Raw genomic sequence first — 16259 nt, 5'->3', positions numbered from 1 at the left:
TGGGTGGGGCCTGGGAATCAGCACGCCGCACAAGCCCACGTCCCTGGGATGCCGCTGCTGCTGGTTCCTGCACCTCGCTTCCCACAGCAAGGATCTGCCCACCACTTCTTCATCTGCTCAGAGGAGCATCTGGGGGTATAACGTGCATTCCCTAATGTGCTCCCGTGTTTCCCCGTTGCCTTTCTTCTCAAGTGTAATAAGGCTTAGATGATTTTGTTATGTATAGAACTTTTTGATTCTGGACAAGGGAGCATAACCAAGTGATCTCTTTGGTCCCAGGACATCAGGAGTCTCCCGATGTAGCTAATAAACCAGTCAGGCCTGGACTGACTCGCAGCCCCAGTGTTTCTGCGTGTGACTGCGCGGACGGCTTTGCCTCAGCTCGCGGCACCTGGCCCCGGCCTAGCAAGCGGAGAGTTGTTTTTACAGCCGGAGACCGCGGAGTGTGGCGGGAGACAGGCCAGCGTGCCTGACGCAGGCGAAGTCCTCCACGCGTGGTAATCACTGTGACGTGCTTCTGTCATTCTGACTGCCTCGGTTCATGCACAGTGTGACATGGTGACATGCGCAGTGTGCTTCATTATCTTCCAGGTTTGGTACGTTACGATTTCAGTGTTTATATCACAGATAGGTATATGGTTTTATCTGTTCTGTTGTGTCCTCATTAGAGCATCACACGAGGAAATCTTCAAGGATAAACATCTTCAAACTTAGGCCAACATTGCATTGGCTGCATGTGTCTTATTACTGTCCCTGCAGCCTGCCTTGGGATATGGGTGAAGAGAGGAGAGGAGAGGAGGGGAGAGCAGAGAGGAGGGGAAGGGAGGGGACTAAGATTAGGACATGTTGCACTGGGAGAAGGGGTGTTTGATTTAAATGCATTTTAATAAAATCCACATTACTGAGCTGGCTATAGCCCTCTTCACGATGCTGGGAGACACTGTGCGTAACTACATCATCTCAAGATATTGAGAATTAGACTGCTTTCCTTCTATGTTCTAGATTCTTCCTATTTCGTATTCTATATTCCCCCTAGAACTCAAGGGGCCTTGGCTACAGTAGAGTGAGCTTTCTAAGGACCAGTACCAGAGGATCCTGTCTCTGGCCCCAAGTCCCTAGCACCCCGACCCCAGACCTGTACCCCGATGCGCCACTTCCGACCAGCTCTCATGCTCACTGTGCACTGTCAAGTCGGCGTCCTCTGAGTTTGAGGAATGCCCCCGATCTGCTCTCCAGCTCTGGGTCTTCTACTCGTCTTCACAGCTCAGATGCCTGGCCACCATTGTTCCCCCTTGTAGGCACACCCAGAGCACTCTGCCTGTCGGTCCAGCCTGCTCTGGTTTGGGTTCAAGTCTGTTTTACGCATCTCTTCCTCCCCTTGGCCTCTTCCTTCAGTTAAAGAGCAGCTCTGAGTTGAAGGCAAATCCAGGAGTAGGAAAAGTGGGATTGGGGGTTGGGAGGCTTCCCTCACCCTTACTTACACTCCACCAGCTCAGCTACTTCTGAGCCCACGTGGCACCTCTCAGAGGGGAGAGGAGCAGATAGGGCGGATTTGAATGAGGGTGCGTGCACGGCAGGAGGCAGGACTGAAGCTTCCTTTGGGGTCAGCAAAACCAGAGCCCCTAATAGGCCTCTAGCATTTTCTCTGGTGATGGGCTCTAGGCTGGAGAAGTCAAAACGGGAAAGGAAAATACCAGACAAGATATGCTCATGTCCCTCTCTCACCTGTACCTGTTCTAGACCCTTCTGCTGCTGGTGGGACCCTCTCCCGCTCCCTCAGCTTGTTCAAATCCCACCCATCTCAGCTCACCTCCTAAAGTGTGTAGGGGCTTCCCTTTGCTTTAGCGGGTTCTTCTCTCCCCTCCTCAGCAACTTGGCAGCACTCGGAGCCAGAACTGAAGGCCCCAGAAATGCCTTCTTTCTACACACTGGTTTTATGTCTGATTTTCCTCCCCCAGGTCCATGGCAAGGGCCTCGAGAGTGAGGGAATCAAAAACTTTTCACAATACCCGTGGCACTTCCACAGCGAGAATCTGAGGACGGAAGGGTCGGCTCACTGAGGGGCAACAACCAGAACCCACGATTCCTAGATTCTAGGATCACAAAATTTCTCAAGTTCTTAAGTCTTGGAGAGATTTATGAATCTAAGAGTGCACAATTCCTAAGTCCCTAAGATTCTGTGATTTAATATTGTCATTAGCCTCAGAATTTCTAAAATCTTGGGTTTCCATGAAGTGCTAAGCTTTGCAGCATAGCATTATAGTCTCAAAACCCCCAGAGTCTGGGAACTCTTCTGCCTTATGAATGAAAGCTGGACACACTCAGACTGATGACAGATCCTGGAGCCACCTAGACTCAGAGGCTGCTCCAGAGGCTGGAGATGCTACTTGACAGAAGGCTGGTCAGGATTTTTTTTGAAGACTCATCAGCAGAGGCACGGAGCTCCAGACCCACATCTCTCATCTTTAGGGGTGACTCTGTGGAGTCACTTCTGATATCTTTGCTGAAGGCTCGTCTGGGGTGCCCCCAGCTGTTCTGGCCTTTGCATGCTCCCCCAGATTCACTGGCGCTAGAGGCTCCCGCCACCTCTCCAGTGTTGGGCAGAGCCTGCTGGGGATGAGGGGAGCCAACTGTGTGTGCAAGGCAGCTTTGGGAGAGGATTTAGGGGAGACTGTTCTTGGCCCTAGAGTTCTGGGATGTTCCTACTGATGTCAGTCTATCCAGGACTCAAGGATCTCACGGTTTTCTCCAGAAGAGGCAATGGTACATGTTTTCATGAAAGAGGGGTTGTGGAGGAAGTAGGGACAGAGCCTGGGAGTGATTTCCCGGGGTGTCATCTGATTCTCAGGCTCTGGAACTGGTACCTCCTGAGGCAGACACTCCTTCCACCCTTAGAATTGCTCCTGAGCGCTCCTTTCTCCCCTGGGCTCTGCTGCTCACTGTAGAGACAGCGCCACCCACGGCCATACTGTTGAACCGAGTCAGTGTCCCCTCTCCCCTCCCCGTCTCCCACCCCACCTCCAGCGTACACAGGTACATAAGCTGGCAACCTCTCTGGAGCCACAGAGAGCAGAATGCTGTGAAGGAGGCACTCAAGGAAGATGAGCAAATGCCCTTCAGCTTCCTCAGTGGGCTTGTTCTATCATACTAGCTCTGGAGAGGAAAGTATGCTGGGGTTGGGGGGTGGTGTGGGAAGACAAGGAAGGAGGGGAAGGAGAGGATAAGGGAAAGAGGGGATATCTTTATCTCCATCTGTCTGTCTATCTACACAGAGAGAGATGGACTCAAAAAGAGAGAGAACCACAAAGAGACAGAGACAGAGGCACATACATAAGGAAACAAAGAGAGACAGAAAGAATTAGACCATGACCAGTCAGAGACACAGAGAAGCACACAGTAATGAAAGAGTAACAGGCAGAGAGAGAGATCACGAGTGGGAGCGAATGGAGAGGGCCCCATTAGAGGCAGAGACCCCAGGACCCTGTGTTGCTGGGGACACAAAGCCAAGCCTTACCTGAATCCTTTGTCCAGGGAGATGCACTTGGCCTCATGCTGACAGAGGTTCATCCCGGGCACGCAGTGGTCAATCACTTCATCGCACAGCTCACCTGTGGGGGTGGGTAGAAAGGTCAGGTGCCTGGGAGACCCTGGCTAGAAGGTCAGATCCATCCAGCCCCCAATCAGGAGGTCGTGGATCTCAGGCGCCCTGCATTCGCTCTCTTGGAGCATTCTTTCTCTTGTACCCCTGCCTTGGTCTCCATAGCAGTGACACTGGGAGGACTTGAGGATTCCCCTGGACACTGTCACAGCATCATCCTTCAGCTGTTTCACTTGATCATTCACGGGCTGCTGCAGCTGAAACCACAGGATGCCAGACCCTGACCTTGGGCTATGCTTAATTGTATTTCTCCTTCCACATCCATTCATGGAGCACCTCTCATGTGGCAGACACCCTGACGGGCACTAGAGACACAACAGTGACCTAGTCTTGTCCTCCCCATGGCCTGGGGGGTGGTGCAGATCTACAAATTAGTAGATGACTGTAACACAGAGATGTAAGTGTGACCACAGGGTAAACGCCGTGAAAACTCAGAGGCTTCTTGGAGGAGTGGATGTGGCTTAGCAGCTGAGTCCACCTGCTGTAGACAAGTAAGCCCCCCTGGATTTTCTCAGAGAAGAAACTATGAAAGGAATTTTGAAGTTGAGGTCTCTGGATACACTCCCTTTGAAAGTCATCATGCCGAGAAATGCCTAATGGGTCAGAAATACCCAGGGATGGTGCTTGCACACAAGCTCCCCAAAGTTCACACCACCTGAGATGTTCTCTGGGAATGTGGAGCAGAGTGAGATGGGACAGCAGGGTGACGGCAGGGGCAGATGCACCCCTGAGCTCTGGGCACCCCTAAATCCAGCTGGTAAGCCAGGTGGAGAGTGACCTAAGAGAGGAAAATGTCACCCATGGGATTTCTTTCGGGGGTGGGGGCGGGAACATGGGCAGTGAGGGCTTCTGGGACAGGGCAGAGGAAGGTCTGAGGGTGGCTGGGGTAGAAATGGATGACACACACAGCCCCAGTGTCTGTTCTGTGCTGTGATGCGGAGAAGCTGACCCCTACCCTATCCTCATTTTGCCAGCCTCTCAAGATCATAGAGGCTGCTGTGTTCTTTATAAGGCATTTCCTTTTCCTCACTTCCTGGGGAGACCCAGAGAGACAGACAGTCGTCTGTGTGAGACTGGCATTTTCTAGGACAGAGAGAACCATGGCAACCCATTCTTAGGCAGAAATGCATTTTAGTTAACTGCAGACATAGGCCGTGCTATCCCACTAGCAGGAAGCCACCTCAATAAATGTTTCCTCAGTCCCTCCACCACTGCTCATTTGCCCACCATAAATTCAGTCCTACTGCCCTTCCTTTGCCCCAAAGTTTATTTTGAGTTGCTTTGCCTTCTCTCTCTCTCTTTTAAAACATTTTATTTATTTATTTGACAGAGAGAGATCACAAGTAGGCAGAGAGGCAGGCGGAGAGCCTGATGCGGGACTTGATCCCAGGACCCTGAGATCATGACCTGAGCCAAAGGCAGAGGCTTAACCCACTGAGCCACCCAGGCGCCCCCGCCTTCTCTTTTTAACTGCTGAGATTTTTACTGTCTCTCTTCTGGTACCAAGTGGATTCTTCTGGACCAACAATTTAACCCTACATGACGCCTCCTCTCCTCTAGGTAGACCAGATGCCCCCTGAGAGCATACTTTTAGACTTCTTGGTATCCCTTATAGCTAATTCAGTGGTCTGTATACAGTAGATTTATAAGTGTTGCCTATTGCTAACTTAACTCTTGGTTACAACTCTGCTCTGGGAAGGTGGAAGATATAGAGGAGGACACCGTCAGCAGACTTCCCTGCACTTTTCTCCAGCAGAGAGCCTCTCCTGGGACCCAGGAGGCTGAGGAGTAGCAGTGTTTTCTCAGTCACCCTTGGCACGCTCTACCACAGTCCCAAGAGTGCACTTGGGGCATACCGGGTTAACGGGCTGGGGTCTGCATATGGCACAGGGCCCCGAAGGGCACTGGGGGCTACTTGGCTTCCTTCTCCATGGCCTCAGAATGCCTCTAATCACTGTCTGTATATTCTCATCTCCTACCTCGTTCCTGATGTCAAGCCAGGTGCCAAAAGGACAGGCTGCAGCCGTCCCTGGGATGCCCGGTCTTTGTTTTCATCCTTGCCTTGGGCTGCTATTTCCTAAAATACATTTCTTGCAACACACAATGTCTGTGTGGGGAAGGAGATCTGGGGTAGGGTAGGAGGGAAGCTCTGACTTCAGATACATCTGGGACTTGCAGGGTTAAACAAAGTTAATCAGCATTCTTTCAAGCAAGAATTGTCGGAACCTCTAGTGCGCTGCTTCTGTGTCACATGGAAGAGAACTATTGTTACATACAGTGCCGCTCCAACTCTCGTTCCTGGAGGCTTTTCCTCAAAGAACTCACGGAATTTATGGAATTGCATTCTTGAATATGCCACTTTGGGTTGCTCCTACAACAAAGGAGGCTGTGCTCCTGCCACTGGGTGGCATTTTGCTTCATCATCTAGTCTACGTAACTGTTCTCATCAGGGTCTGTCAATATAGGACATAGAGGTGCTGTGTTTTAGGGCTGGATGGGTAGCATGAGGACACTGATGAATGACTTATGGGAGCCTTCCTGGATTCTCTGTCTGGGTTAGGTTCTTCCTCTGTGATCCCAAGACTCCCCGGGGGCTTACAGGTGTTGTATTCTCTTTCTACATGTCTCTCTCTACTTGACAATGAGCTTCTTACGAGAGGCCACTTTGTCTTGGCCATTTTTGTATCCTCAGCTCCTAGCAGAGTGTCTAGAAGTTGTGAATTTCCAGAGAAAGCAGACTAGACCTGAACAAAGCAGAAATGGAAAGCAAAGGCCTTTTGCTGGCCTCAACCAGCACTGGCTCTCTGGGGTTCCCAAAGGAGGGGATGGCCATCGGCCACTGGAGCAGACAGCTGCAAGTGCCCTGGGAACCTGAATCAAATAGGGAGGAGCTAGGGATGTGCCCAGTGGGGTGGGTGAGGCGGGCGGGGGAGAGATGGGAGGGGCCAACAAGCCAAGAGGGCTTCTGGGAAGCCCCTCCTGGCACAGCACCGGGTTTGGGGGATTCACATCTCTGTCCATGGGGGCAGAGGGTGAGGGCCCTGAAAGAAGCTAAGAAAAGAGAATTCTTTAGCACATGACCCCTGGCCCACTGCCATGTGCAGGTGCTGGGGGCCTCACCTGTGTAGTTAGGAGGGCAGACACACACGTAGTTGTTGATCCCGTCCACGCAGGTGGCATTGTTCTCACAGTCGTTGTCCTCGCAATCGTCTGGATTGATCTCACAGCGCTGGCCCTCAAAGCCCAGAGGGCAGGAGCAGCTTTGGGGATGTGTGGGAAGAGAAGGAGGGGAGCAGGGGCGGGGGGTGTCAGAGGGTGGGGTTGGGGTGGCAGAAAAGAAGGTTGGGGGAGATAATTAGTCAGGTTTCTCTCTGGATGGAGGTCCCAGGCAGCATTCTGTCTACCTGAAGCCCTGGGGTCCTGAGCAGGGAGACCCTTAGGGGCCACAAAGGTCATTTCATCTAGCCTGCTGTCTCTGGGCAATATTCCATCCCCTGGCCCTGGATGACTGCCTGCCTCCATGCCCCCAGCCCCCAGCTGGAAGTGGTTTCCTGGAGAGAGCTTAAATTCTCCAGCTGTCTTCCTTTGGCTCTTCTCTGGTAGTGGTAGACAGAGAGAGGAAACAGCAGAACACACATCCCCCTCCGAGTGACTTTCTACTCAAGGACAGGCCTTCTACCTCGAGCAGGAATAGGACACGGTGGCCAGGATCAGGATCCGCAGCCAAGTATCGGGAATGAAGTCTGGGTCTGCTGCTTCCTGGTTATAAGACCTTAGGCCAATTAATTAAATTCCATGTCTCAGTTTCCATATCTAGTGACTGGGGGAGTACAACCTTCCCCCGTAGTGGTTGTGGAGCGTGAGGAGATGACACAAATAAAAGGCTTAGTGGGACCCTGGCACACAGAAAATGCTCAGAACATGTTAGCTAGCTTCACTTCTAGATACTTCTACATCTGGCCTCCTTACCCTTTCTCAGGGATGCCACTGTTCCCTGCATGTACTCCTACTTCTGGGACCCCTCCAGCTTCTGGGGGAGAAGCGGACAGGGAGGGAGGCTGCTTTCCTGCCCACGCCGAGGCTCTCTGGTGAGCTTCGCTCAAAACACTGGATTGCACGATGCATTCCCTTAACTTGTCTCTGAAGCGCTACATCTCTTGGATCAAAACCTCAAACCTTGGCAGTCCTCTGCCCAGCTTTAGTCACATCCCAGGATTAGGGGTGCAAACTAAGCCGGGACGGAGAACCCTGAGCGAATGAGAAGGGGCACAGGTGGGAGACGAGTATCTGATTAAATTAGCTGCAGGGACTTCCTCCCTTTGTGGCCCAGCCCCCCATCAGGGATTTACACCCCATTCACGGACATATGTTCCAGCTTCAGACTCAGGATTCCAGGCCTTTCTCTGTTTTAGAGACTGCTCTGATTTGGGATTTAGGCACTAACCTAAACTAATAGGAAGTGGATTTCTAGAATCCTACTTAACTTCCTTTCCTCTACAACCTGAAAGCTGTGTCACATCTTCTACAGAAGGCGGGGGGAGGGGGGTGGTTCTTCGGTCTGAGCTCTTGAGGTAAAGCAAAATGATGGATTCCTGTTTTCTGTGAGGGACTCTGGTGTTCATGAAAAGCGATTTCCTCAGAGCCAGACAGAGGGTAGGTTTTCGAAGGTCTGAAACCACAGTATTGCCTATTTTCCTGAAATGAGTTACCCGGGCTGTCCCTAGAGCTTCGGGATTGCATGAAACTGGGATACGGATGGCTGGTCAGGGAACGGCTTGCTCATGCAGTGGACAGACGGTGGGAAGGAGACTGAAGTCTCCTCTGCCCTCACTGGAAACCTTGGCAGGCGGTTGTCAAGGAGACTCCAACAGCACCCAGTTAGCTTGGGGATGTAGGACAGGTCTTATCTCCTGTCTTGGTCTCCTGCCCAGCCAGCTCTGCTGGCCTTTGCTCTTTTTGTGAGCAGATAATGCACTAAGACTGGAGAAGCATCTGATGAGGAGGCAGATGTAACTTAGATGCAGTTATCCCCAGGGGAGGGACCATATCCTGGTCCCATATGACTGCCGTCCTTGTAAGAACACAGCCAGGTAGAGACAGAGACCCAGGCTGAATGCCACGTGATAATGACGACAGAGACTGCAGTGGGGCAGCTGCTAGCCAAGGAAGGCCCGAAATTGCCTGCCACCAGCAGAAACTAGGACGGGGTGAGGAAGGATCCTTGCCTTTCCCTTACAGCGTTCAGGATGAGCATGGCCCTGCTGACACCCTGAGTTTGAACTTCTTGCTTCTGGAAACATGAGAGAATACATTTCCGTTGTTCCAAGATACCCGTGTGGTACTTCATTACAGCAGCCTTCGCAGAGGGACACAGGAAGGAAAAAGGGAGCACAGCTTCCCCGATGAGTGTCCCTCACTTTGCCAACCTACCAGGGGTTAACCTAGTGAGGGAACGGGCTGCTCTTGGGAGCCCCCCATAAACTGTGCTGTCCCCAGTATGTGGTCCTTACAGCCTTAATCCTCCACTCCATTTCCCTAATCCTGGAGGTCTGGGCCCTTTTTCTTGAAAATGAAATTCGAAAAGTATTTCCAGTTTCTCTGTATCCCCTCAGCAACTGAGGTGGAAACAAGATGCTTCTGCTCACCTGCAGCTCCAGAGAGGGAGGCACCCACAAAGAGGAGGGCAGGGCGTGTTTGGGGGGGTGGGAGGCATACCGCAATTCGAACCAGAGAGGAGAGACACGGTCGCCTGCAGGGGCGCTCCTCTCTCTTGCGGACCTCCATCCCTTGGCTGGGTGGGCAGAACCAGGCTCTTCCCCTGGAGGTGTTTCCTGGCTGGGGCCGCATGGCCACCTCCGTGAAGTTCCTGTGTGGTTTCTCCCCCCCATACCCACTCCCAGCGATAAGGTTAGAGTGGGTGGTTTGGCTGACTTCAGGCAGGAAAACAAACCTTGCCTTGAATTTCACTTTTTAAGAGCCAGAGTTTGATGGGGCTGGCTTGGCAGGTAGACACAGGGGCAGGCTGGGTTCCTTGGGTAGGAGAACTGGGAGCCCAGAACCTGTTGCAGACCACATGGCAGCCCCTAGCCAGAGTGCCTCTGATGCTCGTTTGCAATCTGAGCTCTGACACATCCACACACAGCTTGGCTCAGCACCCCTTCCTCTCCTGCCTCCCACCCACTCGCTAGGGGTGCTAAAGGAACCACTTCCTACTGGTCGCTTTTGCCAGGGCCAGTGGCCAGGAAAACTGGGCGTCTGAAAGCAGTCGAGAAGGGTGGGAAGTAGGAAGGGGGCCTGGGGATTGGCAGAGGCCTTGAAAGCCCGCTTTTAGAACAGGGATGGGAAAAACGTAAGTGGCTTCTCTTTTCTTCCTGAGCTCTCAAGGAGGAACACGTTTGGGTGGGAAGACCCAGGAATGAGTGTCAGGATAGGTGACCGAGCAAATTCATCTCTGTGCCTCAGTTTCCTCATCTGTCCAATGGGGCTAGCCCCAGCCTCCAGTGGGTAGGGTCACTATGAGGATTTAAATGAGATACTACAGACTAGCTCGTGCCCAGAACGTAATGAACATGTAGTCAAGGTCACCTGTTATTACTGTTTGTAGCACCCAGAAGAGTGCTGGAATTCCCATGCTGGTGGGGCCCTGAGCCATCATGCCATCCTTCTCTGACTTCTGCCAGCAGCTGCAGCCTCCCCTGGTGCCCTCCTGGCTCTGGAGACAGACTCCCTGAACTCTCTCCACCAGCGCTTGCTAACCGTGTCACCGCAGAGGATGAGTCCTGTGGGAGCCCTGACCTTCTCATCTGTATCGTAGGGATCACAGGAGCTCCCTCATAGGGTGAGAAGGGTCTTGAGCTCATCCGCACGATGGGCCTGGCACAGTGTGGGCACATAGTAGGCCCTCGGGGAACAGCTATGCCTCTTCGGCCTGCCCCAGGAGTCTGCCCAGAAAGCCCTCTGAGGGAGGGAGGAGAGGCCTACAGGAGCGCAGTTACCTGAACCCGTCCTTGTGGCTGTCGCTCAGGTGGCAGGTGCCCCCGTGCCAACAGGGGTTCTGGATGCAGGTGTTGATGGGCACGGTGCAGTCTTTGCCCTGAGGAGAGGAGGGAACAGCGACGGGTTAGGGAGGCTTTCAATGACCACCTGAACCAGGATGCCCCTTGGAGCTCCCGGCATCCTCTGGGATGGGGCCGGGCAGATGGCCACAAGGAGGTCCTGGGACCGGTCTGCTGTGTGGCCCAGAGGAAGCCAAAGGGGGCCCTAGGAGTGAGTGAGCGAACTCAGGAGTTTGGGCCTCAGCTTCACTAGTTCCCAGAATTCACATCCTGTTCTCTATCCCGAACCGCAGGGCAAGAATACAGGAAAACCTGGGTTCACAGTCCAGCTTCATCTCTCTCTGGTGGGCTGACCGTGACCTTGTGTAAGCCTTCTAGCCTCTCTCAACCTGCCTCACAGAGGTGTGTGAGAGTGAAATGCGGCCTTTCCCGTGAGGAAATGCCTCAAGAATGTAAAACATCTGGCACACAGTAGGCGCTTGGTACATGCTAGCCGGTGACCATATTCCTAGCCCTGTGGAGGCTTCCATGGGGCCCCAACGTGGGTAGGGCAGAGGAGTGCTGAGGTGTGGCCAGCAGACCTTGCCCCTGTAAAGTGACAACGCCCCCAGTTGCTCATCTTTGATGGGTCTGGAAGCAGGCCCGGGCGTTGGTACTGAAAGTTCTGATTCTTTCAGAATCAGAATCAGCCGGACTGAGGACGCTGCGACAGACAGCTGTGGGTGGGGTGGCATTCCTCCGGAGCGGGCCCCTCTGAAGGGGGACACTTGAGCGAGAAGGAGCCAACTGTGCAGTAGGCAGGGAGGAGCATGCTGGGCAGAAGGACAGTGAGGGCAAAGGCACTGAGGAGGGAACCCAAGGTGGACACTGTGGCCGTTAAGACTCCGCCGAGGGAGCCGCCCACTTCTTGGTCCGGGCTCCAGCTTCTCCCGTGGGACTGATGCCCCAGCGCCGCGGCTAAGTCTTGACAAGCAGTCCCCTGGAGGACCAATGGGGTCTGGGGAGGCATCCGCTGCATTCGTTTCTGGGCTGTGGGCTTGGTGTGGGCAGCGTGCCAGGCGGGGGTGATCACGGGAGCCCTCCCACTGCCACACCACCTGCTCACCATCTGCCTGAGAAAATCCTCTTCCCGCCGCGGCTGCTGCCAGGGCCTGGGGCGGAGTCGGGTAGGGCTCCCTGGCTTGGAGGTCACTGCCAACTGGGCCTGCGACCCTCTTCCCGGCTCACACCCTGAAGCCACAGGCACAGTCTCCAGCAGCCGGGAGGCACAGCCGCGTGGGTCTGGCCCTCCGGCTCTCACTGCAAAGGGCCAGTCAGGGGTTTCTCAAGGGGGAGAAGGAGAATGCAGTTTGGGGTGGGATCTGGGCTTACTCTAAACCAGAGCAACACGGGATCCCTTTCAGAGACTCATTGTGTGCGATGGAAACTGCAATACTTATTCTCAATTTATTGAGCACATTTTCCATTCCAGGCCTCACACTAAGGGTTTTATATTCACGATCACATATAATGTTCACAACAACCCTCTGAGATTGGTATGGTTGTTATTACGGCCATTTCCAGACCAGGAAGGCAGGCTTGGAAAGTGAGCTAATATGTCCAAGGCGGCACGGCAGCAAGGGGAGCAGGCAGCGGCTGAAGCCAGCCAGCCAGTCCACAGCTAGTGCCGGGGACCTCTCTGCTGGCCCTCTCACAGCACGGCTCCAGACTCAGCACGCCTGGGTGGACGCTCCCGTCCGACTGCTATGCGCCTTAAGGGGATTACCAGCTCTCTCTGAGCCTTGTCTGCATTATCTATAAAGTGGGGATAATAATGACCTCACCTATGGTGACGAGAAATCATGCATGTATATAACGAGCACCTGGCATGTGACGGTAGCGCTGGAAGGAAGAGCTCTTGAGATGGGGATGACGTCAGGGGTCTGAGGCAGGGCTGGGTAGTGGGGAGGGGGATCCAAAGACTTTTTCAGGCCTTTGGTTGGGACTGAATTGTTCAGGAGTGTGAGTGTGTATAAGACGGATGAGCCGTGAAGAGCAGGACAGGAGAACCCTGATCAGGTCAAGGCGGGGCCTTCCTCGCCCCTACCCGGGCCAGCCTCTTGGCTCTGGGGAACTCTCAAGGATCAGGGACTCCAAGTGGGATCCTCCCTTGGGGGCGGGATGGGGAGATGTGGAGTTGGTGGGGTTTCCAGCGGTCCCTTACGCTGAGCTCAGAAATCCAGGAGGCAGATCCTAGCTCTTGACGATGTGCTAATTGGGCCTGGAGGTGAGGATTTCTGTCACTTACGTGTCCTTGAGAAATAATCACCATTGTCAATGCCTGGCTAATTAGCTCAATTCAACTCTCTTCAGCCTCACTTTGCTCAAATCTACTAGATTTATGGTGCTCCATGGTCTCCTACCGCTGTGTGTATGTGTGTATGTGTGTGTGTGTATGTGTGTGTGTGTGTGTGTGTGTGTGTGTGTGTGTGTATGTGTGTATGTATGACAGAGAGAGAGAGGACAGACACCATGGCTGGGACTTCTGGCTTCTTTTAAAGGAGTTTGGGAGTCGCTGTCCCCACTGGAAACCTCTTCCTGAGATGGGGCCAGGTGGGCCGCTCCAGGACCTTGCCTAGTCAAAGTATGGTCCTTGGGCTACTAGCACTGGCATTCCCTGAGATCTTGTTAAAAATGCATAAACTTGGACCTGATCTCAGCTCTTATGGGTCAGAACCTGCATTTAATAAGGTCTCCAAGAGGCTCCCATACACATTACAGTGTGAGGAGCGCTGTGCTGGGACACTGAACAGAGCCACATGAAACTAAATGGCTGAAAACAGAATGAGCCCAAACATACACTGTCTTTCCCTCAGTGTTAGCAGAGCTGTAAAACTGTTCTCTCTCTGAAGCAGCTGCTGAGTCTTGGCTCTGAGGCTGCCAAAGTGCATGCATGACCCATTCCATCCTCGCAGGGGCTCTGCCGGTAAGTAGACGCTACGTATGTGCAGGGACGGGGCGGGGCGGTGGGGGGCACGTGAGGCTCAGAGGGAACTGGTTCCTTGTGGGGTGTAGACTCTCCTGCAAGGGAGATGTGTCCTCTGGGTTTAGCTCATGTACTTCCTAGGTGTGGGAGCTGCGGATGTTATTTGATCCTTTTGACCCCAGTTTCTACAACTACCAGAAGAGGACAAGAAAACGTCTTTCAGAGGATAAGAGAGAGTATGAGATCAGGTGATGTGCTTACGTTGCTTCACAGAGGCCTGGCATTATAGATGAACAGTAGCTGTTACTAAACATTACGCAGTGGGGGGGTCATGCTTTTGGGGGTAATATTGCAGCTTCCCACGGTCACTCAGACAGTCAGTGGAAAAACTGAGATTTGGGGAAATAATGAGATAAACGTCAGAACGCTGAGCGTGGTTTCGTGGGTGTCTGCTGATTGTTGCCAACTCTGCAACTCACCCAGGACTACTCAGTCACTCTGCTCGGGTGGACTCTGACCCCAGAAGAAGGGAACGCAGGGGAACAAACACAGGGCAAGGGGTCAGATGGAACCCATGGTTAAGGGACCTCTTTGGTTCTACCTGTTGCATGTTGAGGTTGAGGAGCCTGAGGTGGGGGGGCGGGTAGTAGGAGCTGTTCCAGGTCACACAGTCAGGTAGAGACAAGCTCTGGGGGTCCCGCTTGGTGTTCCTTCCACCAGCACACCCTACTCTGCCCTGGTCTGGAGACTCTGACAGCTCCCACATGGCCACGGACTCATGGTGCTTGCCAATAGGCCATGAATGCGGTGGTCAAGAGCATGGGTTCTGGAATCAGGTGGTTCTAAGCTCTGAATCCCAATGGTCTCATCCACTATCAGTTTCCTAAACTGGAAAACGGACCTGGCCTCCTAGGGCTTCGAGGAGGGGTAGGCAAGATAATGCTTGCACCTTGTTCAGTGTGCTGTCGGTATGCAGCAGGCACAGTAAATGCTGCCTGCTCATTTTCCTGCTGTCCTAGTCATCACCATCATCACCGCCACGCACCGTCCCACCACCAGCGTCCTCCACGTACCCCAGACCTGTGCGAGCCCAGCGGCTTCGTAAAGGCCCCAATCTCTGCTCAAATTCTTCCACAAGACATTCAGAACCTTGCGAGCGAAGTCCAAACAAGCGGCATTGTCCCGCCAGAGCCCTGTGCTTGCACTCTGCTCTGACCGAAGGCCAGGCCAGTTTCACAAGCATAGCAGGAAGTGGGGCAGGAAGCAGCGGGGGGCTGCAAACCCAGCTCCCGGACTTTCAGACGCAGGCTGCTTGGACAGAGAAGGGAGCGAGACTCAGACTGTGAAGTGGTTTCCCTTATCTTTCGGAGAGGGACGACACTGCCCGTCTCAAAGGCGATTATAAAACTTAGGGGAGGGAATAAATGCAAACGTCCAGCTGAGCACCCAGCACACAGTCAATGCATAAAAGAGAACTACATACATCTGGAACTGGGGATGTCATAAGTGTACATGTCCCCTTTCTAGGAGAGCAACTGATAGCCTCTGACCATTCAGGGTCATGGACCGAGACTCCTGGGTAAAGGTGAAGCCAAAGGCAACAGCAGGCCGGCTTACTGCGTGCTCACCGAACGACTCTCCTAGGTGCGCTGCACACGTTACTGTGCCTGTGATTTGCACCGCACACCTGTGAGATGGGCCCTGGTCTGTCGATGGAAGGTGGAGAGGAGACCCCTGGCCACCACCGCACAGCACAGCTGGAGGCCACCCTCGCCCTCTGTGTAATTCCACAGCCTGTTTTCTGCATTAAATTCATACAAGGGAGCTTGAGGACCCAGGCCTGAGGATGTCATCTTAATTTCTCTACTTCCCCTGCAATGTCTGTGCACGTGCACACGTAGGATGCCTGGGTCTGGCGTGGTTGGCTGGGGCAAGACTGGCTGGCAGGCTGCAAAGGGAATCCTCTGGCTCTCCTGTGCCAGGCCCATAGGTGGCACTCTGACACTGTCGGCTGGAGACACAGCTGGCGTGAAAGAGCCACCGGGGAGCCCTGTTCCCCAGAGTGAGTCTGCCCCTCAAGCTGGTCACTACACACGCAGATGCCCCTGGGGACAGCAGGCCCAGCGATGCCGGCTCCCTCCCACTCTGCCACACTAGCCATGGGCGTTAGATGGGCTCTGGAGTAGTCCTGCAACTCCTGGCTTGCCCACTCCATTTGGATGGGCACCCTGGGGAGGTGGGAAGCGGGGGAGGTCCTGGGGAAGAGGATTCAGCCACGGCTTTGCTGACCCCAGTGAGGCACAGTGAGGGGCTCGGCCATCCAGGGGAAAGGGTGGGGACTTTGGAATCACACAGCGCTAGGCCCTATCCCAACCCTACTGTTTATGAGCTTTGGGACACTGAGTCAAGCCCTTTCAACAGTCCGAGACGCAGTTTCCACATCTGTGGATGGGAAGTAATCAGTCTTCCCCATAGGGTGTGTTTAAAAAGTAAAGGTGAATAAAATGCCAAGCAGACCACCTGCCACGTAGTCCATACTCTATAGATGTTAGTAGGGAGGCAGGATAACATGTTCTAGATG

At 53.6% G+C, this 16259-nt stretch overlaps 1 protein-coding gene across 3 annotated transcripts in view; it reads right to left on the bottom strand.

Annotated features, from left to right (window-relative positions):
• Positions 1–16259, bottom strand: part of LOC111140918 (slit guidance ligand 3) — a 589722-nt gene that overhangs the window by 20089 nt on the left and 553374 nt on the right. For all 3 annotated transcript variants that reach the window (XM_022493181.1, XM_022493179.1, XM_022493180.1), the window contains 3 exons: positions 10654–10751; positions 6779–6918; positions 3515–3608 (listed from right to left, as the gene is read on the bottom strand). In XM_022493181.1, the coding sequence (XP_022348889.1) occupies positions 3515–3608; positions 6779–6918; positions 10654–10751 (332 nt within the window). The remainder of the gene's footprint in view (positions 1–3514; positions 3609–6778; positions 6919–10653; positions 10752–16259) is intronic.

Source organism: Enhydra lutris, unplaced genomic scaffold, assembly GCF_002288905.1.
Source record: "Enhydra lutris kenyoni isolate GAN:26980312 unplaced genomic scaffold, ASM228890v2 scaffoldscaffold5, whole genome shotgun sequence".
Lineage (NCBI taxonomy): Eukaryota > Metazoa > Chordata > Mammalia > Carnivora > Mustelidae > Enhydra > Enhydra lutris.
Note: the sequence above shows the minus strand (reverse complement) of the source record. Positions and strands in the feature narration are given on the sequence as shown.